General features: G+C 42.9%; 1 protein-coding gene across 4 annotated transcripts in view; it reads right to left on the reverse strand.

Annotated features, from left to right (window-relative positions):
• The window catches only part of adat1 (adenosine deaminase tRNA specific 1), an 89,079-nt gene extending 64,581 nt beyond the window's left edge, over positions 1 to 24,498 (reverse strand). For 2 of the 4 annotated variants that reach the window (XM_072279804.1, XM_072279805.1), the window contains exons 1-2: positions 7,777 to 7,942; positions 4,260 to 4,328 (exon numbers count right to left, since the gene is read on the reverse strand). In XM_072279804.1, coding sequence (XP_072135905.1) covers positions 4,260 to 4,328; positions 7,777 to 7,942 — 235 coding nt within the window. Of the gene's footprint in view, positions 1 to 4,259; positions 4,329 to 7,776; positions 7,943 to 9,197; positions 9,323 to 24,435 lie in introns of those variants that run through there. The other 2 variants (XM_072279806.1, XM_072279807.1) reach the window with 2 other exon arrangements.
• Between the last annotated feature and the right edge of the window lie 205 nt (positions 24,499 to 24,703).

The raw sequence follows: 24,703 nt of genomic DNA on the forward strand, positions 1-24,703 counted from the left end.
CGGTGATGTGCTGGGGCAATGGCATCAACACGGGTGATGCCACAGGCTCAATAAGCTAATTAGAAAGGTTGGCTCTGTTATGTGTCAAACTGAACAGACTGGAGGCTGTGGTAGAACAAAGGACCCTACAGAAAATCCTGGCAATTCTGGACAACGTTTCTCACCTGTGCATACCATCTTGGCTGATCAGAGGAGCACTTTTAGTAACAGACTAAGACAACTGCGCTGCTCCAAAGAGTGCCATATGGGGTCATTCTTACCCTCGGCCACTAGGCTCTATACTGAGTCAATTACAGCCGGGGAGTGATGACGCCCTCTTGTTAGACTGTTTGATGTAATTTTGTTTTATTCTTTCTCACTTCTCTTCTAATATTTGTACATTTGTATATCTGTGCACTTGCAATGCTACTGTACACTGTAATTTCCTTTGGGATTAATGAAATATCTATCTATCTATCATAAGACTATAAAACATAGGAGCAGAATTAGGCCATTTGATCCGTTGAGTCTGCTCCGCCATTACATCATGGTTGATATATTTTCCCTCTCCCTATCTCCTGCCTTCTCCCCATATCCCTTCATGCCCTGACTAATCAAGAATCTACCAACCCCTGCCTTAAATATACTCAATGACTTGCCCTCCACAGCTACCTTAAGCCCCATCTGATACAGTAACTACAGGTACCCTCACTAAATGATGGTTATGCTACAGCTACCTACTCTTCAAAAGCTAGTTCACTTCTCTGTCTATCCTCCACAGCAAGTTTAGCTACCAATACCCACTATTTCAGCAATGAGTCCCTCTTCCCTATCAAGAAGGAGATACTTCCAACTAACAAAGTAGTTAAACACAGTTAAGCAACACACATCAAAGTTGCTGTCTGTAGGAAGAGGTGCAGTCAACGTTTCAGGCCGAGACCCTTCGTCAGGACTAACTGAAGGAAGAGTGAGTAAGGGATTTGAAAGTTGGAGGGGGAGGGGGAGATCCAAAATGATAGGAGAAGACAGGAGGGGGAGGGATAGAGCCAAGAGCTGGACAGGTGATAGGCAAAAGGGGATACGAGAGGATCATGGGACAGGAGGTCCGGGAAGAAAGACCGGGGGGGGGGGACCCAGAGGATGGGCAAGAGGTATATTCAGAGGGACAGAGGGAGTAAAAGGAGAGTGAGAGAAAGAATGTGTGCGTAAAAATGAGTAACAGATGGGGTACGAGGGGGAGGTGGGGCATTAGCGGAAGTTAGAGAGTCGATGTTCATGCCATCAGGTTGGAGGCTACCCAGACGGAATATAAGGTGTTGTTCCTCCAACCTGAGTGTGGCTTCATCTTTACAGCAGAGGAGGCCGTGGATGGACATGTCAGAATGGGAATGGGATGTGGAATTAAAATGTGTGGCCACTGGGAGATCCTGCTTTCTCTGGCGGACAGAGCGTAGATGTTCAGCAAAGCGGTCTCCCAGTCTGCGTCGGGTCTCGCCAATATATAAAAGGCCACATCGGGAGCACCGGACGCAGTATATCACCCCAGTCGACTCACAGGTGAAGTGTTGCCTCACCTGGAAGGACTGTTTGGGGCCCTGAATGGTTAAACACAGTTCATTTGTTTTCAATGATACACATTTAAATTCAGATAACATTCTTAAAACATATTTAAAACTCAGAGGATTTCTAATTTATAAAATAATTTCAAATTTCAAACTACTTCTAAAGCACAAAGGATTTCCAAAACACAGATACAATTCTTATAAGCTAAAAAGACATACCAACAAGTTGTAGATGATTAAATAATCCGTTGTAGAAATCGGTCAGGGGAAAGGACTCTAGTTCACCATATCTTCCTGTCATGCTTCTTGATGTTTCTTAACCATTCTTAACAAGCCTGGCTGCTCTCTTACATTCATACTGTTTTTCTGCCACTTGGGTGACCTCACACACTTGCTATTTTCTCAGTTACCTTTTTACACAAATGGTCTAAAAGTTTCTGGAGACAGAGATCCCAGTACCCACAATTGATGCTATGAAGCTGACTCTGAGTACTCAAACCTTCCAACATTAATAGATCAGCTATTTGATGTGCTAAATGATAGTATCAATCTGGTCTGAAAGCTTCCTTAAATTGAATAACTTATCTAGCATTTCTGGTTTGATACAAGCCTAATTAAGATCAGCTTATCATCTTACACTGCTTGTCTTGAGCAGTTAGCTCCTTTCGGTGGGCGTGCATGTCTGTCTGCTATAGACAGTGCTGTTTGTTTGCATAGTTTTCAGTGGTTAGCACAACACTTTACAGTACATGTGACCTGGGTTCAATTTCTGCCACTGCCTATAAGGAGCTTGCACGTTCTCCCCATGACCACGTGGGTTTCCAAAGACCTACCAATTGGTAGGTTAACTGATCACTGTAAATTGTCCCGTGATTAGGATAGGGTTAAATCAGTAGGTTGCTGTGCAGCGTGGCTCGAAGGGCCTACTCCACACTGTATCTCTATAAAATAAAAAGATAAAAGAATATTGGTTGAAAGCTTAACACAACTCTTTGATCTTTAGAAGCTCACAGCTACTGTTTTCAGAAAGCTGAGCTTGCCAAAAAAGAAGGGCTCCCGGCCTGGACACTGAATATCCATTGCAAAAGTCAATCATGATCAAGTGGGCAAAGGAGCAAGTCTGATTGAATATCACTTCAGACCATCTTTTATGTTCTTAATTACTTCAATGAAAATTGGACCGGGTAAATGAACCTAATTATTAAGCATATGTAGATTTAATTTCTGAAAGTTATCACTGACTTCACTTTAAAAGATCCTATTACATAAATAAAATAGCACTGATAAATATTATAAGAGAGTTTGACAAATGAATTACGCTATTTATAATCTGACAAACAATCTAATACTAAAACTCTCATGCTCTGTCTGTCTGTCACCTCCAGTTAGTGCAAACAGCGGTACTTTTTTTTTGGCTAAATTGAATTAAAATGCGCGAATTTACAGAATGCAGGCAAAGTTCACGGTTAAATATTCGTATAAAATTGCACATTCCCCAAAAATCAGCAGGCTGGCTTTCACCCGAGACCCAATCCACCATCATGGAAATCAAGACGCGACAGCCCAACGCATGCGCACGGCCAGCCTCAGCAGCGACACCTACTGGAGCAAAAGGGCAAGGCAGCTCTATTTCGAGGGGTCACATTCTGATAATCACCATTAGCACGTGCAGGATTGGGACAGATATACCTGCCATCCTTCAATAAGAGATAATTAAATATTGTAATGATGTACTTCGAGACACCCATAAAAACCCTTTGCTGCAGTCAAAGGACAGCGGTGACTATATCATGCAACACACATCAAAGTTGCTGGTGAACGCAGCAGGCCAGGCAGCATCTCTAGGAAGAGGTACAGTCGACGTTTCAGGCCGAGACCCTTCGTCAGGACTAACCTTCGTTCGGCCTGAAACGTCGACTGACCTCTTCCTAGAGGTGCTGCCTGGCCTGCTGCGTTCACCAGCAACTTTGATGTGTGTTGCTTGAATTTCCAGCATCTGCAGTATTCTTGTTGTTTGCGTGACTATATCATGTCCATTTAGGAGACTGCCAACCACATCATCAAGAATAATCAGCATCCTTTGGTGTTAGTGCTTCATATCGTCTATCCAGCATTAAGGTAAAAAAAAAAAAAAAATGGTCAGCCTAATTATGCCGTATGGAAAGGGAAGGGGGACATTATGGTCAAGAGATGACGTCAAACGTCATCGGGAAGCGGCGAGGAGAAGGAAAGAACAAGAATTGGATGAGGCCAGGGCCACAGGACTTCAGGACCAAAGAGTCAGGACAAAAAAAGATGAGAGAAGAAGAGACAGAGGAGGATAGGCATGCACGTCTCCAGGATCAGAGACAAACAACAAACAGCAGAAGAGCTGAAGAGACGGGGGATGCACGTCTTCAGAATGACAATGAGAGGCACAAGGGTGGCAGATAAACCAGAAATGATGCCATCAAAAGTGTCCTTCGTTAAATGAGAGCAGCTATATTTGCTTTGCTACACGTCGTTCTTCTTTAATAAACTGAGGTTTTCTACTTCAGTTTCCAAAGCAAAGCGATACACCAATAGCATTCAGGAAAATGTTATGTTCATTCTGGTCACATCAGACTGCACTACCCTTCTCTCAAAGGGTGCCCCAACAGGTCACCCTGTTGTCTTGTAAAATACAAACATGACATTGAGGAAGTATCATTACCTAACTGATTTATCATAAATACATACCATTTTTACTCATTTTTGTCTGTCCAATGCATTTTGATCCAGTTCCCATGGCAACAACTTCCAGAAATTCTGCAAAAAATAGAGTCTCCTTAGAAACTTCCAGATTCCTTTATTTCAAACATTACCATGTGAATGCCAGCAAGATTATTGGACCAGCAGTCAGACTTCAGTACCATGATCCATGGAAACAAGTTCAAAGCTTACCATGACAGCTGAAAGATCTACTGTGTATTCAGTAAAATAAATCTGGAGTTTATTTTTTATAGGAAGCTCATAACCACGATGAAGATATTATTAAAAACATTCGTCTCCCTCAAGGAAGGAAATCACTGTGCTTCTCTGGTCTGGAATACAGAGGATTTGAGCCCCACCAACGATTCTTAACTACTTCCTCACTTTGGGGAAAAAGTAGATTTTCCCGACAGTATTCATGACCTGTGAGTGAATAAAAAAAGTAATCCCAGTCCAATGTGATCCTCTGAGATGCTAACTTGGTGAAAGATGGAAAAATAAAATTCTGAAAGATAACTCTGCCTATTACATGCCCTCTTTCTTCAAACTCCCACAAATATTTTTCTTCATTCAAAATTCTTTCCCATGCACCACTCTAAGACAGCATGAATCATAATGCTTGGGGTCCTCAACGTCCTCACTTGATTTCAACATCTGTTCACTGTGGGCATCGTTTAATCAGATTCATTTACTTATCATGAGTACATCAAAACATGTATCACAAACAAGAGAAAATCTGCAGCTGCTGGAAATCAAAGTAATACACTCAAAATGCTGCAGGAACTCGGCAGGCCAGGCAGCGTCTACGGGAAAGAGTAAACAAGTCGACGTTTCCGGCCGAGGCCCTTCACCAAGACTGATGAAGTCCTAATGAAGTATCTCAGCCAGAAATGTCGACTGTTTACTCTTATCCAAAGATGCTGCCTTGCCTGCCGAGTTCCTCCAGCATTTTGAGTGAACTGTTTCATTTCTGATAGCAACCAAAACCACCTAAGGATGTGCAGGGGGGTAGTACACAAGTGTCATCACATGTTCTGCTGCCAACATAGCACACAGAACAAGAGCAACAAAACAACAGCAAACCAAATCAACATACACAAAATATTGGAGCAGGTCAGGCAGCGTCTGTGGAAACCAAGCCCCTTTCCTAAACACACACACACACACACACACACACACACACACACACAGTCCTCCAATCCCAGGCCAGGCCATCTGTGAGCCTCCAGCGGACTCTGAACTCCAGGTTTCAAACTCTGGACTTGCTGACGAGGGGACCCCAAACTCCAGGCCTCAAGTTCCACAGTTACCAACTCATGCACATAGTGGGGTCATCACCCCTCATTCCTCCAGTCAGCACAGACCTCCAATTCCACCGATCCCACTGGGGACTCACTAACTGGTGGGGGGGGGGGTTGGTGGTGGTACACCAACACTCGTTCTCACTGTTCTTCTTCCGCATTGCTTGCCATCAGCCTGCCATCCATCCACAGATGGCCTTCAAATGCAGAGCAGAGGCCTAGACTCCAGCCTGACCTCCAACTCCCCACATTCCTATCCCTAAACCCTAAGCTGACCCCGAGCACCCCTCTCTGTCTCCAAAGCCATCCTTACAAACCTAAAAAAAAAGCTGTCTGAGCCATGACCTCAATGGAGACCATAGCTTGGTGCCATCTTCACTGGAATCTTATTGCAGCAGCATGGGGCAACATCTACAGATAATATTCCAAGCCAATAACATTGATTTAGATCATTTCAACTTAACTCCAATTCCAAGCAAAAAAGGTAATAAACTGACAGTGTCACTCATTGCATATGATGGTACACAAAACCAACTTCTGGAACATTATGTAGTCTCACGAAACATAGTTCAGCTGAACAGTTAAGGAATCTATTTCTGCCCAGAATCAACAAAGTATAATGTAAGCACTGAGCTGAAGTCCCTGCCATCATTAACTCCATCAAAGAAACATGTCCATTGGTAGGAAACCCCTTTTGCTCTAAGTATGTTCAGTTGTTCAACATGCAAATCACTCATATCCTCCTTGTTGTTCAGCATAAACATTTACTGATGGAAATTACAAAAACATATTACTTTCAATCTTCAGCCAAGCAGAATAGTTATGGAAACTGGATACATCATCAAGATTTCAAATAGAGAAATTTTATTCTAGTGCTGGAATTAAATGCATTGACTTTCTGTTGTAAACTCACCATCACCTCTGAGAGATTCTAAGCCAAGCTATTGAAAAGTCTGAACCATCAGAATTTCTATTCATTATTTGTACTCCACATCAACGCAGGATTTGGTGTAGTCAAGTCAGAAAATAAAACACACAAAAAGCTGGAGGAACTCAGCAAGCTTCCAAATAATTTGATAGTTAAGCATGCCAAATATGCACAGTTCCACTGCTAGAATTTAATTAATTAAAATTAAGCTTTTTACCCCAGCACAGCACTTGTAAACTTGTAATTCCAAAGGCACAGTTGGATATTAACGTGAAAATTGTCATAAGTAACTTTTCAGAGAAATAATCCACATATCTCCCCAAGACTTTCTTTAATAAACCCAGTGAATACAATGTTTCTGTAGATACTCCAGGACTCAATGGGAGGACCCTTCCTGCCTATGATAACTTCCCATTGATACCCGATGGTAATTCTCAAAAATAGCATTAAGACCATACCAAAGAACAAAATCAGATAGGGCCACCTCAGGCAATTTGTGAATCCAAAATAATTACTAAATTTGGGAAAATTGAAAACAGAAAAAAATGACTGTTGTAAAACTAATCTTAATTTACCTTCCTCATGTTTGTAATTTTCCTGACTGGGTATGTCTATTGAAAAGGCTATTGATGGTCTTTTCACTCCACCAACCCTACACAGGAAATGGCTGTTACACATTTGGTGACTAGCCCTTCAACTTTTCAATATTTGCTGGAGCAATTCACCAGATTTGTTAAGCACCCGCCTTATATTAATTGCTATTAATATAGAAGGCTGACAATCTCAGATGATTATTTGAAAATGCTATCAGCAAAGCGTTCACTGAGAGATTCAAATTTAACGTTCTGGAATGATAATGTGACAACTGAAAAGAGTCTGCTGGCAAGTTTAGCTAATGGCATCATATGTTGAGTCTAACAAGATTATCAAATTTACTTTAGACATTTTTGTTTTATTTACAGAGCATGAAATGTTATAAGTCTGTCATCCATGTAGCAAAAAAACTGCACCGATCAGAACAGGACCAAAACCAGTATAACAGGCTCTGGAGATGGGTCAGAAAGCAAGGTTAGCCGTGGCCTGTAGACTGCATGCTGTACACAATTGAAAATTATGGAAATAAACAGTGAGAAATAATCAAAAGTAATAATTTCTCATTAGTATTAAAACAATCACCATATTCACACGTATTTGACATCAAAATTTCACAATGTTTAAAATGTGCATCTATAAAACATTCCCCATGACAGATAGCAGAAATGTGCTGCTGTCTCACCATCATTGCTCTTAATGCTTGGTTTCTCCTCAACTTTTACCACAGCAGCGAGTAGAGTCCATTCTCGTCCTGGATCCGGCAGACCTTTCTTTGGTAGCTTGGTAGAATAATGTGTATAGCACATACTGGCAATTTCATCTGTTGTCCACATTGCTGAAAATCTCATGAAGAACAAGAAAATAAATTGCGGTTACAAATGAAAACAGGAACAACATAGAAAATACTTTGGGTTGAAGAAAAAGTCATCATCAACACACACAATATGCTGGATGAACTCAGCAGGCTAGGCAGCACCATTGAAGAGTAAACAGTTGATGTTTCAGGTCCTGAAGAAAGGTCTTGGCCTGATAAGTTGACTGTTTATTCTTTTCCACAGATGCTGCCTGTCCTGCTGAGTTCCTCCAGCATTTTGTGTGTGTTGTTTGGATTTCCAGCATCTGTGGATTTTCTCAGGAAGGTTATCACCAAAATGTTTTTTTTCTTTTTCAAGCTCTGAATTTTGCACAATTGCCCCAAGCAATGTTGTCCTCACTACCTCACAGTTAAAGAGATTAGCTTTATTTGTTGTCTGTATATCAAAACATATAGAGAAATACATTGTTTGTGTTAATAATCAACACAGTCCAAGAATGTGCTGAGAGAAGTTCACAAGTATCACCATGCTTCTGGCAACAAAATTGCATGCCCACAATTCCTTACAGAGAGTGGCGAGTCTTCCGTTCACTGGTGCTGTAAAGCACTATGCTAGTTGTTATGCTACTGTACAGTCCCATACATTTCTTCAACACTCTACCTCAGTCACATCTCTGATCACTTCCCACTTTCTATTCTGAACTTGTCTTCATTCTGTGCCTATTCAATGGAATAAATCAATACACCAGAGACAGCAACTTATCTTGTTTATGATAGTTTGATATGGCAACTGCTCTGTATGTGACTGCAGGAAACTGCAGTGATGTGGAGACAGCTCAATACTCCATGGGAACCAGCCTCCCCTAATGGACTTTGTCTATACTTCCCACTGCCTCAGTAAAGCAGCCAGCATAATCGAAGACTCCATCCACCTTGGACATTCTTTCTACTCCTCTCTTACACTGAGCAGAAGATACAAAAGCCTGAATTCAGCACCAGCAGACTCAAGGACTTTTGTCAGGCTCTTGAATGTACCTCTTGTAAAACATGAGTTTTTGACCTCACAATCTTCCTCATTTACCTGCACAGCACTTTTTCAATAGTGCTTAGATTCGATTCTTCATTCTTACTGTTTTACTTTGTTCTACCTCAGTGCACTGTGTAATGATTTGATGTGTATAAACAGGGCACATAACAGGCTTTTTCCTGTATCCTGGTAGTCGTAACAATTATAAACCACAGATTCCAATCTCCATTTCCTCTCCAAAAATGAATGAATATGCACTTACTGCTCAAATGATTGAGTTACTCCAAACAAGTTTGTATTACTCCAAACAAGTTTGTCCTATGATGGCAATTAAACTCTTTTCAAAGCCATTAATATCATGTTGCAATCCAGCCTTCCTTGTTCTTCCTGGAACATAGATCAGTACAGCACAGTCATAGTATTACAGAGCACAGAAAAAGACCCTTTGGCTCACAATATTGTACTGACCTTTTAACCTACTATAAGATCAATCTAACCCTTCCCTCCCACATAGCACTCTATTTTTCTTTCATCCATGTGCCTATGTAAGAGTCTCCTTAATGTATCTCCCTCTACCACCACATCTAACAATATGTACCATATACTTACTGCTTTGCTTAAAAAAACCTACCCAACATCCCCCTTATACCTTACGCCAATCACCTTAAAAAAATGTCCTGTCGCCTTAGTCACTGCCACCTGGGACGGTGCTGCTGGGTGTCCACTCTATCAATGCCTCTTATCCTCTTACACTCCTCTATCAAGTCATTTCTCATTCTTCTTCACTCCAAAGAAAAAGCTCTAGGTTGTTCAGTTTCATCCTAAGACACATCATCTAACGCAAACAACAGGAATTCTGCAGATGCTGGAAATTCAAACAACACATGTAAAAGTTGCTGGTGAACGCAGCAGGCCAGGCAGCATCTCTAGGGAGAGGTACAGTCGACGTTTCAGGCCGAGACCCTTTGTCAGGACTAACTGAAGGAAGAGTTAGTAAGAGATTTGAAAGTGGGAGGGGGAGGGGGAGATCCAAAATGATAGGAGAAGACAGGAGGGGTAGGGATGGAGCCAAGAGCTGGACAGGTGATTGGCAAAGGGGATATGAGAGGATCATGGGACAGGAGGTCCGGGGAGAAAGATAAGGTGGGGGGAACCCAGAGGATGGGCAAGGGGTATATTCAGAGGGACAGAGGGAGAAAAAGGAGAGTGAGAAAGAGTGTGTGTATAAAAATAAATAATGGATGGGGTACGAGGGGGAGGTGGGGCATTAGCGGAAGTTAGAGAAGTCGATGTTCATGCTATCAGGTTGGAGGCTCCTCCCACTTCCTCCAAACTAAAGGAGTAGCTATGGGCACCCGTATGGGTCCTAGCTATGCCTGCCTTTTTGTTGGCTTTGTGGAACAGTCTACATTCCGTGCCTACTCTGGTATCTGTCCCCCACTTTTCCTTCACTACATCGACGACTGCATTGGCACTGCTTCCTGTACGCATGCTGAGCTCGTTGACTTTATTAACTTTGCCTCTAACTTTCACCCTGCCCTCAAGTTTACCTGGTCCATTTCCGACACCTCCCTCCCCTTTCTAGATCTTCCTGTCTCTGTCTCTGGTGACAGCTTATCCATTGATGTCTACTATAAGCCTACTGACTCTCACAGCTATCTGGACTATTCCTCTTCTCACCCTCTTGCAAAACTGCCATCCCCTTCTCGCAATTCCTCCGTCTCTGCTGCATCTGCTCTCAGGATGAGGCTTTTCATTCCAGGACAAGGGAGATATCCTCCTTTTTTTAAAGAAAGGGGCTTCCCTTCCACCACTATCAACTCTGCTCTCAAACGCATCTCCCTCATTTCACGTACATCTGCTCTCACTCCATCCTCCCGCCACCCCACCAGGAATAGGGTTCCCCTGGTCCTCACCTACCACCCCACCAGCCTCCGGGTCCAACATATTATTCTCCGTAACTTCCGCCACCTCCAACGGGATCCCACCACTAAGCATATCTTTCCCTCTCTCCCCTCTGCTTTCCGCAGGGATCGCTCCCTACGCGACTCCCTTGTCCATTCGTCCCCCCCATCCCTCCCCACTGATCTCCCTCCTGGCACTTATCCGTGTAAGCAGAACAAGTGCTACACATGCCCTTACACTTCCTCCCTTACCACCATTCAGGGCCCCAAACAGTTCTTCCAGGTGAGGCGACACTTCACCTGTGAGTCGGCTGGGGTGATATACTGCGTCCGGTACTCCCGATGTGGCCTTCTATATATTGGCAAGACCCGATGCAGACTGGGAGACCGCTTTGCTGAACATCTACGCTCTGTCCGCCAGAGAAAGCAGGATCTCCCAGTGGCCACACATTTTAACTCCACATCCCATTCCCATTCTGACATGTCTATCCACGGCCTCCTCTACTTTAAAGATGAAGCCACACTCAGGTTGAAGGAACAACACCTTATATTCCGTCTGGGTAGCCTCCAACCTGATGGCATGAACATCGACTTCTCTAACTTCCGCTAATGCCCCACCTCCCCCTCGTACCCCAACCGTTATTTATTTTCATACACACACTCTTTCTCACTCTCCTTTTTCTCCCTCAGTCCCTCTGACTATACCCCTTGCCCATCCTCTGGGTTCCCCCCCCCTTTCTTTCTCCCTGGGCCTCCTGTCCCATGATCCTCTCATATCCCTTTTGCCAATCAACTGTCCAGCTCTTGGCTCCATCCCTCCCCCTCCTGTCTTCTCCTATCATTTTGGATCTCCCCCTCCCCCTCCCATTTTCAAATCTCTTACTAACTCTTCCTTCAGTTAGTCCTGACGAAGGGTCTCGGCCTGAAACGTCGACTGTACCTCTTCCTAGAGATGCTGCCTGGCCTGCTGTGTTCACCAGCAACTTTGATGTGTGTTGCACACATTATCTAATCTAGTTTCCTCAAAAAACATATTACCTAGTCTCTCCACACTGTTTACATCTTTCCTATAATGAGGAAACCAGAAGTGAACATAATACTCCAAGTGTGGTCTAACAAGAGTTTTATAGAGCTGCACCAGTACCTCACAGCTCTTGAACTCAATCCTCTGACTAATGAAGGCCAAAACAGCATACATCTTCATCACCTTACCAACTTGCATAGCAACTTAGGGGAATCTATGGACTTGAATTCCAAGATTCCTCTGTTCCTCCCCACTGCTAAGAATCCTGTCACTGTTTTTGGAAGGTCAAGCTTGAAGGCAGAATATATCTCTTCACACTTCTCCAGAATGAACTCCATCTGCCTCTTCTAAGCCCAGCTCTGCATCCTATCAATATGCTGTTATTAACTATGACCACCTTCTACATTATCCGCACCGCCACTAACCTTTGTGTCATCTGCAAATTTCCTCATCCAAGTCATTTATAGATATCACAAAAAGCTCCATTCTCCACCACCCTCTGCCCTCTGTAAGCAAGCCAATTCCAAATCTATGCAGCCAAGTTTCCACGAATCCTATACCTCCTAATTTTCTGAATGAGCTAACCATGAGGATCATTGTCCAACACCTTACTAAAATCCATATACGTACCCACTGCTTTACCTTCAATTTGTTTTGTCACTTCCCTGAAAAAGTCAATCAGACTCGTGTGGCCTCTCACAAAGCCATGCTGACTATCCCCAATCAGACTATGCTTCTCCAAATGCTCATAAATCCTGTCTTTTAGAATCCTCTCCAATAGTTTGCCCACTATTAAAGTAAGACTCACTGGTGTATAATGCTCAGGATTATTCAGCTCCGCTGTCACAAGGATCGTTACAGAAAATCTTTCCTATCAAATGCAATAAGCATATACAACAGGTCATCTGTGTGACAGGAGAACTCACATCATAATACAATAGTCTCTGTTTTATTATTTTGTACATTATTGCACACTGGTAAGTTATTATTCTGTACTTTATTATTAGTTATTATAGTTATTTATTATTATTATTGCTAAATATGTTTTTTAATGGAAGAGGCCATCATGAACAACATTTCCACCATGATAAAGCAACACCAACCCCGACAGTTGGGTCATGTCATTTGGATGCCTAATTTGCATCTTTCCAAACAGATCTTTTATTCCTGTGAAGGTCAGCAAGCCCTTGGTGAGCAAAGGAAATGCTTCAAAAATAACAAAGTTCAAAGTATATTTATTATCGAAGTACATACAAATCACCATTCATTTTCCAGGGTTGTCAGCCTGAAGAAATTCAACAATACATCTAGAAACTGGGGAGACTGCACTCCAGAGAGGCACCTGAAAGAAGCCTGTTCAAGAGGGATCTGCACTACATGACAGCAGTCTCTGCTGGGCTGCAGAAAACAAGCAGCAGCTGAGAAAGGAGAGAATGAACAAAAAAAAAGACCCAGTCGCCACTTATTCGTGTCCACACTGCACTGAAATAAGTGGATCCCTGACCAGCCTCTGCAGCCACCTGAGGACCCACCAACAGACAGCTCCTCAGGGAGCATCATTCTCGACTCAAGTGATCTCACTATTACTACATAGCCCTCCATTTTTCTGTCATGCATGTGCCTACCTAAGAGTTTCTTAAATGTTCCCAATGTACCTACCTCTAACACCACCTCTGGCAGGATGTTCCACACGTTCACACGGTCTGGTATCCCTCCTACACTTTCCTTCAATCACCTTATAATTATGCTCCCTTGGTATCACCACTTCCGTCCTGGGAAAAAAGTCTCTAGATACTCACTCAATCTATGCCTCGTATTACTTTGTACACCTCTATCAAGTCACCTCTCATCCTGCTTCACCAGAGGAAAAGTTCTAGCTTGCTCAAACTATCTTCATACAACATGCTCTCTAATTCAGGCAACATCCTGGTAAATCTCCTGTGCACCTCTTCCTATGAGACAACCAGAATTGAACACAAATTTCCAAGTGTCGTCTAACCAGAGTTTTACAGAGCTGCAACAACACAATGTTTTTCATTAGTTCCAACACTGCCTTTTCTTAACGTTGAGGACCTTAGTGCCAGTGCGGCATTCAATATTATCATCCCCTCAAAACTAATCAATGAGCTTCAAGACCTTGTCCTTAGTACTCCTTCTGCAATTGGATCCTGGTTTCCTCATTTTCAGACCCCAATCAGTTCACATTGGCAAAATTTTCTCCACAATCTCCATGAGCACAGGTGCACAAGGCTGTGGGCTTACCCCACCCCCTACTCTACTTGCTTTACACCTTAGACTGTGAGGCTAACCAGTGCTCCGATGCCATATTTAAGTTTGCTGATGACACCACTGTCACTGGCCGAGTCAGTGGTGACGAGGGAGATTGAAAATATGGCTGAATGGTGCCATAACAAGAGCCTCTCACCCAATGTCAGCAAGACCAAGGAGCTGGTTATTGACTTCAGGAGGAGGCTGTGAGCCAGTCCTCAATGGGGAGGATCAGAAATGGAGAGGGTCAGCAACTTTAAATTCCTCGGTGTTATCACTTCTGAAGATCTGTCCTGGGCCCAGCATGCAAGTGGCATCACAAAACAAGCACGTTAGCATCTCTACTTCCTTAGAAAGTTACAAAGATTCAGGATGACATCTTAAACTTCGACAAACTTCTATAGGTATGTGCTAGAGAGTATATTAACTGGTGGCATCACGGCCTAGTATGGAAACACCAATACCCTTGAATAGAAAATCCTACAAAAAGTAGTGGATACTGTCCAGTCCATCACAGGTAAAGCCCTTCTAATCACTGAGCACATCTACACGAAGCACGGTTGCAGGAAAGGATCATCACTCCAAGGACCCCCACCATCCAAGCCATGTTCTCCTTTCACTGCTGCCATCAGGAAAAAGGTACAGGATCTTCAGGATCCATGCTACCAAGCTTAGGAACAGTTATAACCCCTCATCCACCAGACTCTTGAACCAGAGGGGATAACTTCACTCAACTGCACTTGCCTCATCATTGAAATGTTCCCAAAACCTATGGACTCACTTTCACAAACTCTTCCATCTCATGTTCTGAATACTTACTGCTTATTTATTTTTTTAATTTTTTATTTGCACATTTTGCTGTCTTTTGCACATGGTTGCTTGTCCAAGCTCAAGTTTAATTGTCATTCAACCATCCATGAATAGCTATGAATAGCCAAACAAAACAGAGTTATTCTGAGGCCAAGGTTCAAAACAGTACCAACAGACTCATAAAGCACAAGAAGATAGCAAGCACATATAAGATGTCAGCAAAATACAGTCACACAAAAATACACAGTCCAAGACCCTCAGTCCATGAAGGTTGCAGAAATTTGCAGCCGACCACAGTGCTGCTTGTCTTCTGCCATGCAAACACTGGGAGGCAGCAGCGAATCCAACTTGCGCGCTGTACCACACCACCACCATTGGAACGCATTGACTCTGGTGCCTCTTTCCTGGGCGGCTGTAAACAGGCAACACCACAGTTTGAGGCCTAGCCCTCGCTACAACCAAAACCTCGCAGCTTCCCCGTCATCCAGCAATAAATCAGTGAATCAGGCTTGCAGCATTTCACATTTAACAATCTCCAACAGGGTCTTGCAATCACAAGAAAAGCAACTAAGACAATCAGTCACTGTTAATCTGCACAGCTCCTTCACTCACTGACTCCTCTGCCTCTGATGCAGGCAGTGCACGATCCACACCAAGTCCAACTCCTTCGGTTTCTCTGTCAATGAGCAACTCACTGATGGGGTAGACCTGCAATACTTTAAGTTCTTAATGCTCAACAGGGTCTTGTGATCGTAAAAGAATACTTTTAGAAAGGACAATAACAGCTTTGGTTAACCCCGAAGAAACCACTGTGATCACACTGGAAGTCTGAATCTGAATTGGAAGTCCATCCTGTGGAGTGCTGTCTTTCATTGATTCTATTATGTTTCTATGTCCGCGAGAAAATGAATCTTGGGATTGTACATGGTGACATATGCACTTTGACAATAAATTTACTTTGAACATTGACATGTTCCTGCACATTAATCTGACCTCATTTTGTCAAGGTCAGTCTTTCTTCCTCACTACCTTATAACTCTCACGAGCTGTCTGATTCTTGCTTCCTAGCCCCTAAGTATGCTTCCTTCTGCTACTTCTATTTCTATCTTCACCAAGCAGAGTATTTGTTCTCTTCTCATCTTACTCATTGTTTCTTTTGTTTCCTCTCTCCATTCTCTGCATATCACAATGTGTATCTCTAATTGTCCTCAATTTGGAAAAGTCTTGGACCTCAAACACTTAATGACAAACACGAATTGACAATAAACTGGACTGGTCAAAGAACACTGAGGCTGTCTACAAGAAGGGCCAGAGCCGTCTCTATTTCCTGAGGAGACTGAGGTCCTTTAACACCTGTCGGACGATGCTGAAGATGTTCTACGAGTCTGTGGTGGCCAGTGCTATCATGTTGCTGTTGTGTGCTGGGGCAGAAGGCTGAGGGTAGCAGACACCAACGAAATCAACAGACTCATTTGTAAGGCCAGTGATGCTGTGGGGATGGAACCGGACTCTCTCACGGTGGTGTCTGAAAAAAGGATGCTGTCTAAGTTGCATGTCATCTTGGTCAATGTCTCCCATCCACTACATAATGTACTGGGAGGGCACAGGAGTACATTCAGCCAGAGACTCATCCCACCGAGATGCAGCACTGAGCGTCACAGGAATTCATTCCTACCTGTGGCCATCAAACTTCACAACTCTTCCCTTGGAGGGTCAGACATCCTGAGCCTATAGGCTGGTCCTGGACTTATTTCATAATCTACTGGCGTAATTTACATATTACTATTTAACTATTTATGGTTCTATTACTATTTATCATTTATGGAGCAACTATAACGAAAACCAATTTCCCCCGGGATTAATAAAGTATGACTATGACTAATGTTTCATTGAATAAAGATGTTACTCAATAAACTAGGTCTTTTAGCATCTTGGGTTTTAATTTGAACCTCCAAGCAGTATTTTGTTTTAAGTTTATACACTGACTCATTCCACCTCATTGTTGCCCGATACAAGGAAGTAGCAAGAAGAAAAGGCTAGTAAACAGAATGATTCCTCTGTATTACAATCCTTCTCCAAATCAGAATTTTTTTTTTTGTAGCTATTTGTGCAGAGATCAACATGCAGGTTTACTTTAGATTAAATCAAAATAGAAGGCACATTCTTATCCACAAAGTGGTTCCCTTAAAAGAAAACATTTGGCAAAGCCTCACAAGATATACTGTAGGTTTACTAGCGAAGCTCAGTCCCCATTTCAAGAGCTCATCATTTGTGCAAACAATGCTGGTATGGTATGAAACCAACAGATGATCTGCACTGCCTTTCCCCAGGTAACACATGTTAATATAAAGAAATCAGTGTCACTCGACTACTAAAGTTCCTAGCTACAAATGTGGAACACAAGTTTTTGCAAAGACAAAAACATCTGACATATTAAAGTCAAACAACAGGAATTCTGCAGATGCTGGAAATTCAAGCAACACACATCAAAGTTGCTGGTGAACGCAGGATCTCCCAGTGGCCACACATTTTAATTCCACATCCCATTCCCATTCTGACATGTCTATCCACGGCCTCCTCTACTGTAAAGATAAAGCCACACTCAGGTTGGAGGAACAACACCTTATATTCCGTCTGGGTAGCCTCCAACCTGATGGCATGAACATCAACTTCTCTAACTTCCGCTAAGGCCCCACCTCCCCCTCGTACCCCATCTGTTACTCATTTTTATAAACACATTCTTTCTCTCACTCTCCTTTTTCTCCCTCTGTCCCTCTGAATATACCTCTTGCCCATCCTCTGGGTCCCCCCCCCCCTTGTCTTTCTTCCCGGACCTCCTGTCCCATGATCCTCTCGTATCCCCTTTTGCCTATCACCTGTCCAGCTCTTGGCTCTATCCCTCCCCCTCCTGTCTTCTCCTATCATTTTGGATCTCCCCTCCCCCTCCAACTTTCAAATCCCTTACTCACTCTTCCTTCAGTTAGTCCTGACGAAGGGTCTCGGCCTGAAACATCGACTGCACCTCTTCCTACAGATGCTGCTTGGCCTGCTGCGTTCACCAGCAACTTTGATGTGTGTTGCTTGATATATTAAAGTATTAAGTTTCATAGTTCTAAGTAAATTTATTATCAATGTACAGACAGTCTTAGGCACATGTAAAAAAAATTATGTAAAGTGAAGATGCTTCCGGGGAGGAGGAGCTTAGGAGGACGATGGCACCTAACAGCAACTCCTTTGCTTGCATCTTTGGAAATAGCGCTCTCTCTCTCTCTCTCTCTCTTTAAAATCTCTATTTTCCCCTTTCAGGGTTCTTTTGAAGACCCTGACCTGACTTCAGTGACTTCAGTTCTTTGCAGGAATGGGACCCGCTCTTGGGGTTTCATGACTGGCCGTTATTTGGCACGCCAAGGGCTCGGCCTAAGAGCTTCACTCACCTTTGGTTGTCTGCGGTTTCGTGGCTCTGGAGACAGGGTGGGTGGGGTGGGAATCAGAGGTTGGTGTCCAGGCAGGTGATCAGTATGTCAGAGGAGTCAGAAGATCTAAAGCAGTGTGCCTGGAGACCTGAGATCTTTGGGCACAGAGCTCAAAAAAAACAACGCAACGGACTTTTAACATTGTAAACCAGCGAGTTGTTTGTTATGTCTCCTCCCTTCACTGTGAAACGGAGACACCTCTTTCTCCCTTGTTAGGGAGAAAGCCTGTGGTATGTCAAATACTGGGTGCACGAATAGTCTTTGGAGTACTGCAAGTCTGTGTCTTTGCTGTTGATTTGCTGCACGCTTAAATACTCCTGTGGTGGGTGCTGATACTTTTTTGCTGGTGGGGGAAGGGAGGATCATTGCTTGCCGCCGCTCACGTGCAGGATGGAGGGGAGCTGGGTGGGACTTCAGGGTTCTAACATTTAACTGTCATTCATTCTTTGGAGTCACTCCCCTGTTTTTCGTGGATGGTTGCGAAGAAAAAGCATTTTAGGATGTGCACTGTATACATTTCTCTGACATTAAGTGTACCTTTGAAATAATGAAATGAAAAATTTCTAAATATCAAAAAAATTACTATAAAGAGCAGTAAACAGTAAAAATTAAATCAAAGCAATATTTGGTGTGACCACCCTTTCCCTTTAAAACTGCATCAGTTCTCTGAGGTAACTGTTGTGCGGTTTTATAAGAAGATCGACTGGTAGATTGTTCTAAGCATCTTGGGGAACTTGCCACAGCTCTTCTGCAGACTTGCTTCTGTCTCTTCAGTTAATCTCAGAGAGCCTTGATGATGTTGAGATAAGGCTCTCTGGAGGCCACACCATGAACTCCCAGATCTTCTTTTTGCTGAAAATAGTTCTTTATGACCTTGGCCATGTGTTTGGGGTCACTGAAGTTGTGACCAATTAGACGCCTCCCTGATGGATGAGAATCTGCTTGTACTTCTCAGCATTAATTCTGACCAGATCACCAACTCCATTTGCAGAAATCCAGCCCCAATCCTGCAGGGAATCTCCACAATGCTTCACTGCTGGCTGCAGGCACTCATCTATGTAGTGGACTCCGGGTCTTCTACAGATAAACTGCCTCCTGCTTGAGCCAAAAAGTTCAGACTTTGACTCGTCAGTCCAGAGCGCTTGCTGTCATTGTTCAGGACCCCATTCCTTGCATTTTTGTGCTTAGCTGAGTCTCTTGCCTTGTAAGTTCCACTTCAGAGGAATGGCTTTATGGCAGCAACTCTTCCACGAAGCCCATTTCTGACAAGACTTCTCCAGACTGTAGAGGGGTGTACTTATGTTCAAATTTCAACGAAAATGTTATTATCAAAGTGCATGTACATTACCATATACAACCCTGAGATTCATTTTCTTGAGGGCATACTCAGCAAATCTGTAGAATAGTAACTGTAGCAGGAGCAACGCAAGATGAACCAGAGTGCAGAAGACAACAAACTGTGCAAATGCAAATATAAATAAATAGCAATAAATAACAAGAACATGAGATAAAGAGTCCTTAAAGTGAGATCACTGATTGGAGGAATATTTCAATGACAGGGCAAGTCAGTGTGAGCCTGATGGTTGAGGGGTAGTAACTGTTCTTGAACCTGGTGGTGAGAGTCCTGAGATTGTTATGCCTTCTACCTAATGATAGCAGCCAGAAGAGAGCATGACCTCAGTGGAGAGAACCTCTGATGATGGACGCTGCTTTCTTATTCTTTATTCATCTTTTTATTGATTTTTAAAAAAGCATAAATACAATCAAGAGAATGACTTCAAATATATATATCAGTAACAATATAAACGAAGATTAAGATAGACATTGTCAAAATCATAAATATTGTTAAACTAGTATAAAATATATAATAAAAAAATGAAAATAACAATTCTCCTCTTACCAGTTTATGAAGAGAAAGGAAAAAACGTCGGGTTTTAAATGAAAAGAAAAAAAACCATTACGCTATTAAGAAAACAAACAAAAAAAGGGACCGGGTAGTCCATTTTGAGGATACGACCAAAAAAGAAAGACTTTCTGATCAAATCTAAAACTTCGAAAAAGACTGAAAGAGTGATAAGTCAAATTAAATGAAGATATTGGATAAAAGGTCGCCATATTTGCTCAAATTTAAAGGATGTATCAAATGTCCGACTCCTTATTTTCTCTAAACTTAAGCAGGACATAATGGAGGAGAGCCAATAAAAGACCGTAGGTGGATTAATATCCTTCCACTTCAATAAAATGGCTCTCCTAGCCAGTAAGGTCGAAAAGGCTATCATACGTTGAGCGGAAACAGGAACATTTCCTGCTTCCGATGGGATAATCCCAAAAATTGCCGTAAGCAAAGTAGGTTGTAGATCCAGATCCAAAACTTTTGAAAGCATTTTAAAAACATCTCTCCAAAGGTTATCTAGCTTTATACAAGACCAATACATATGAGTTAAAGTGGACAGGGATGCTGCTTTCTTATGACAGCATTTCATGTAATGTGTTCAATAGTTGGGAGGGTTTTTACCCACAATATACTGAACTGAATCCACTACCTTTTGTATGATTTTTTGTTCAAAGGCATTGGTATTTCCCTACTAGTCCATGATGCAGCCAGTCAATATAATCTCCACTACACATCTATAGAAGTTTGTCAAAAGTTTTAGATGGCATGCCAAATCTCCGCAGACTGCTAAGGAAGTAGAGGTGCTGCCATGCTTTCTTTACAATTGCACTTACATGCTGGGTCTAAGCCAGGTCCTTTGAAATAGTAACACCCAGGAATTTAAAGTTGCCAACCTTCTCCACATCTGATCCTCCAATGAGGACCTCTGGTTTCCCTCTCATGAAGTCTATAATCAGTTCCTTGGTCTTGCAGGCATTGAGTGAGAGGCTGTTATGACACCACTTAGCCAAATTTTTAATTATCCTTCTGTATGCTGATTCATCACCAGCTTTGTCTCGGCCCACAACAGTCGTGTCATCAACAAACTTGAAAATGGCATTGGAACTGTGTTTAGCCACACAGACATGGGTGTAAAGCCAGTAGAGCAGGGGGCTAAGCACACAGCCCTGTGGTGCATCTGTGCTGAAGGAGATTGTGGAAGAGATGTTGTTGCCAATCCAAACCGACAAGCAAGGAAATCCAGGATCCAGTTGCATAAGGAGGCATCGAGGCCAAGGCCTTGGACCTTATTGGTTAGTTTTGAGGGGATGAAGGTATCGAATGCTGAGTTGTAATCGATAAAGAGCATCCTGATGTATGCATCTTTGCTGTCCAGATGTTTCAGGATTGAGTGAAGAGCCAAAGAGATGCCTTCTGCTGTGGACTTGTTGCTCCGGTGGGCAAAATGGAATGGATCCAAGTCACCTCTCAGGCAGCAGCTTATAAGGTTCCTCACCAACCTACCTCTCAAAATACTTCATAATTGTGGATGTAAGTGCAACTGGGCGATATTCATTGAGGTCAGTCACCATGCTCTACTTGGGCACCAGTATAATTGAACCTGGTTTGAAGCAGGTAGGTACCACATACCACCAAAGCAAGAGGTTAAAGATCTCAGTGAACACAGCAGCCAGTTGGTCAGCACAGGTCTTTAGTATGTGGCCAGGTAGCCTGCCTGGTACTACTGATGGACTCACTCTCCTGAAAGCAGCCTGCACATCAGCTTCAAATACTGAGGTCAGTGGATCATCAGGGGATGTGTCGGGTTCACCATGGCTTCTCCGTGTTCTGTCAAAGTGAGCATAGAAGGCATTGAGCTGATCTGGAAGTAAAGCCCTGCTGTCTCCCATGTTGCTTGATTTAACCTTGTAGGAGGTGATAGCATTCAAACCCTGCCACAGCTGTTGAGCATCACTCGTTGATTTGGTCCAGAATTTCCACTTTGCCCATGAGATGGTTTTCCAGAGATCATACCTCTTGTAGCTTTCTTGGTCTCCAGACTTGAATGCCTCTGTATAACAATTGTGGTTTGTATCCAAGCAATCATTTTTAAAGAGCTTAATTTGATGGGTACCAGGTTTGGGTGTCTCAGAGACCGCTGGTCTCCTGGGATTTTAACACACAACAGTCTCTGGAATTTGCAGAGAATGCTGCAAAAAGACAGGGAAGGATGAGTGGTAGTTCTGTGGGCAAGGACGCTTTGTTGATGGAAGAGGTCATGGGATGGTGGCCAGATGGACTAGTTCAAGCTGGTGGGAGGGCAAAAGTGGCACCGAGTGGCCACGCACTGCAGTGGTGGTGCAGGAAGGGGCATCTCTGGGCAGACAGTGCCTCAAGCCTTGGTGTGGATGGGCTGCACCATGAGCGTGCAGTTATTAATCACTTTGTTGGGTGCAGCAGGTGCCTCGTGAAGTGGCCTTTGAGGATATAAGATACTGAGAGGACATGACAAGGTAGATATTGAGACATTTCCAATCGAAGATGAGGCATTCCAGTTGCAAGATTAGGCAGTGGTCATTTAAAACAAGCTGTAGACTCAGCCACCTCTATCACAGGCACAACCCCTGATGAGGTAGTGGCTCAAGAAGGTGACATACATCATTACGGACCTTTACCATCCCAGACATGCTTTCTTTTCATTACACCACCTTATTATTCCTCCTCTGCACTTTTGCACTAAGTAGTAATTTTTATGTCTTACATTGTACTGCTGGTGCAAAACAACAAATTTCATGACCTATGTCAGTGATTTAGGCAGATTATTAGCTTAGCAGTTTGTGTAACACTACTACAGTGCCAGTGAACCAGGTTCAACTCTGCTGCCGTCTATAATGAGTTTGTACATTCTCCCCATGATCCTGTGGTTTCCTCCCACATTCCAAGGATGACAGGTAAGTAGGTTGATTGAGGATTTGGGTGTAATTGGGTAGCGGGGTCTCACTGGGTTTGAACAGCCTGCTACCGTGCTACATCTCTCAGATTTTTTTAAAAATCAATCTTCCTGCAAAGTACAGGTACTGTTTAACCTTTCTCTGAAGAAAAATTACATTAAGATCTCCTGTATGATACTATCCAATGAACCAACAATGATGATCGAAAGTAAGATGTGGGCACAAAATTTTATTATTGCAGTGTAGGGAAATGAAAATCTTCAATCTGGAGCTTAATAACACTCCCAAACAGTAAATACATAGATCGAACATACTATTAAGAGCATGGGTAGGCCACTCAGCCCCTTGACCCCGTTCCACTATTCAACAGAATCATCTTGAGCTGCTGTAGTTTCAACTCCTCTACTTTCCTATCTAGCTGAAGCCTGAAGTCCCACATCACCAGGTCCCAAAACAACAACTTCTCTTTCAGCTATTTGTTTCTTGAACCAACCGGCAAACTACTGACCACCAGCAACACCATGAACACTTTGCACTAAAATTGACTGTTTTTATCTCATTCTAGTTATTGTAAATATTCTGTATAATTTATGTTTCATTTTTTTTCTTGTGAATGCTGCTTATATGCTTATAAGTTTTCATTGCACATGTGCATACACGTACTTGTGCATATGACAATGAATTTAACTTTAGCTTTTTGACAATGACATATCTTAGTATTATCAACAAAATGAATAATTCACTTAGTATTGCAGAAAACAATTATTTATCATTGGATTCATCATTAAACTTCCGTCCTGAATGAAATATTGGGATTCCCAGAAAACTGTTAGCATCTGGATGAAGAACATATGCTTTATAACTGATGATTAATGTATATATTTCTTTGAAAACCCTAAAACGCATGAATTTGGACGGATTATCTCAGCTTGGTATCCGCATACCTCTAGTAGCTGCCTGCTTTGGCCGAGTGATAAAAAATTAATTTATGAACGTGTCAAACTTTCAACTCCACAAAAGCAAATACTTTCACCACACACACACACACACACAAAATGCCGGAGGAACTCAGCGGTCTGCAGCATCAATGGAAGGAAATGAGCCGAGACCCTTCATCAGTCCTGACGACAACAGTTTCTCCAGCATTTTGTGCATCTGCCTCAAGATTTTCAACACCTGCCGCTTACAGAGCGTTACCTTCAGGACGGCGCTTCTCCGCCGCGAAGCCAGGACGATGTCACTGCACATGCGCATTCTCTCCTCCTACGTAAGGCCCAACCGTTTGATCTGATCACGTGCTATGCAGTCTGATAATGTGATTGGGCGATAAGTTCAGGGCTTCGCTGAGTTGAGTTGGAGTGTGGAAGCTGGTGCAGAATGATTCTGGTAGGGATGTGGGTCGGGTCTTTGAAGTTGCTCCATTAAAAAAAAGTCACATGAACCAGCAAACGCCGTACGGGAAGGC

The sequence above is a fragment of the Mobula birostris genome, chromosome 15, assembly GCF_030028105.1.
Source record: "Mobula birostris isolate sMobBir1 chromosome 15, sMobBir1.hap1, whole genome shotgun sequence".
NCBI classification, from domain to species: domain Eukaryota; kingdom Metazoa; phylum Chordata; class Chondrichthyes; order Myliobatiformes; family Myliobatidae; genus Mobula; species Mobula birostris.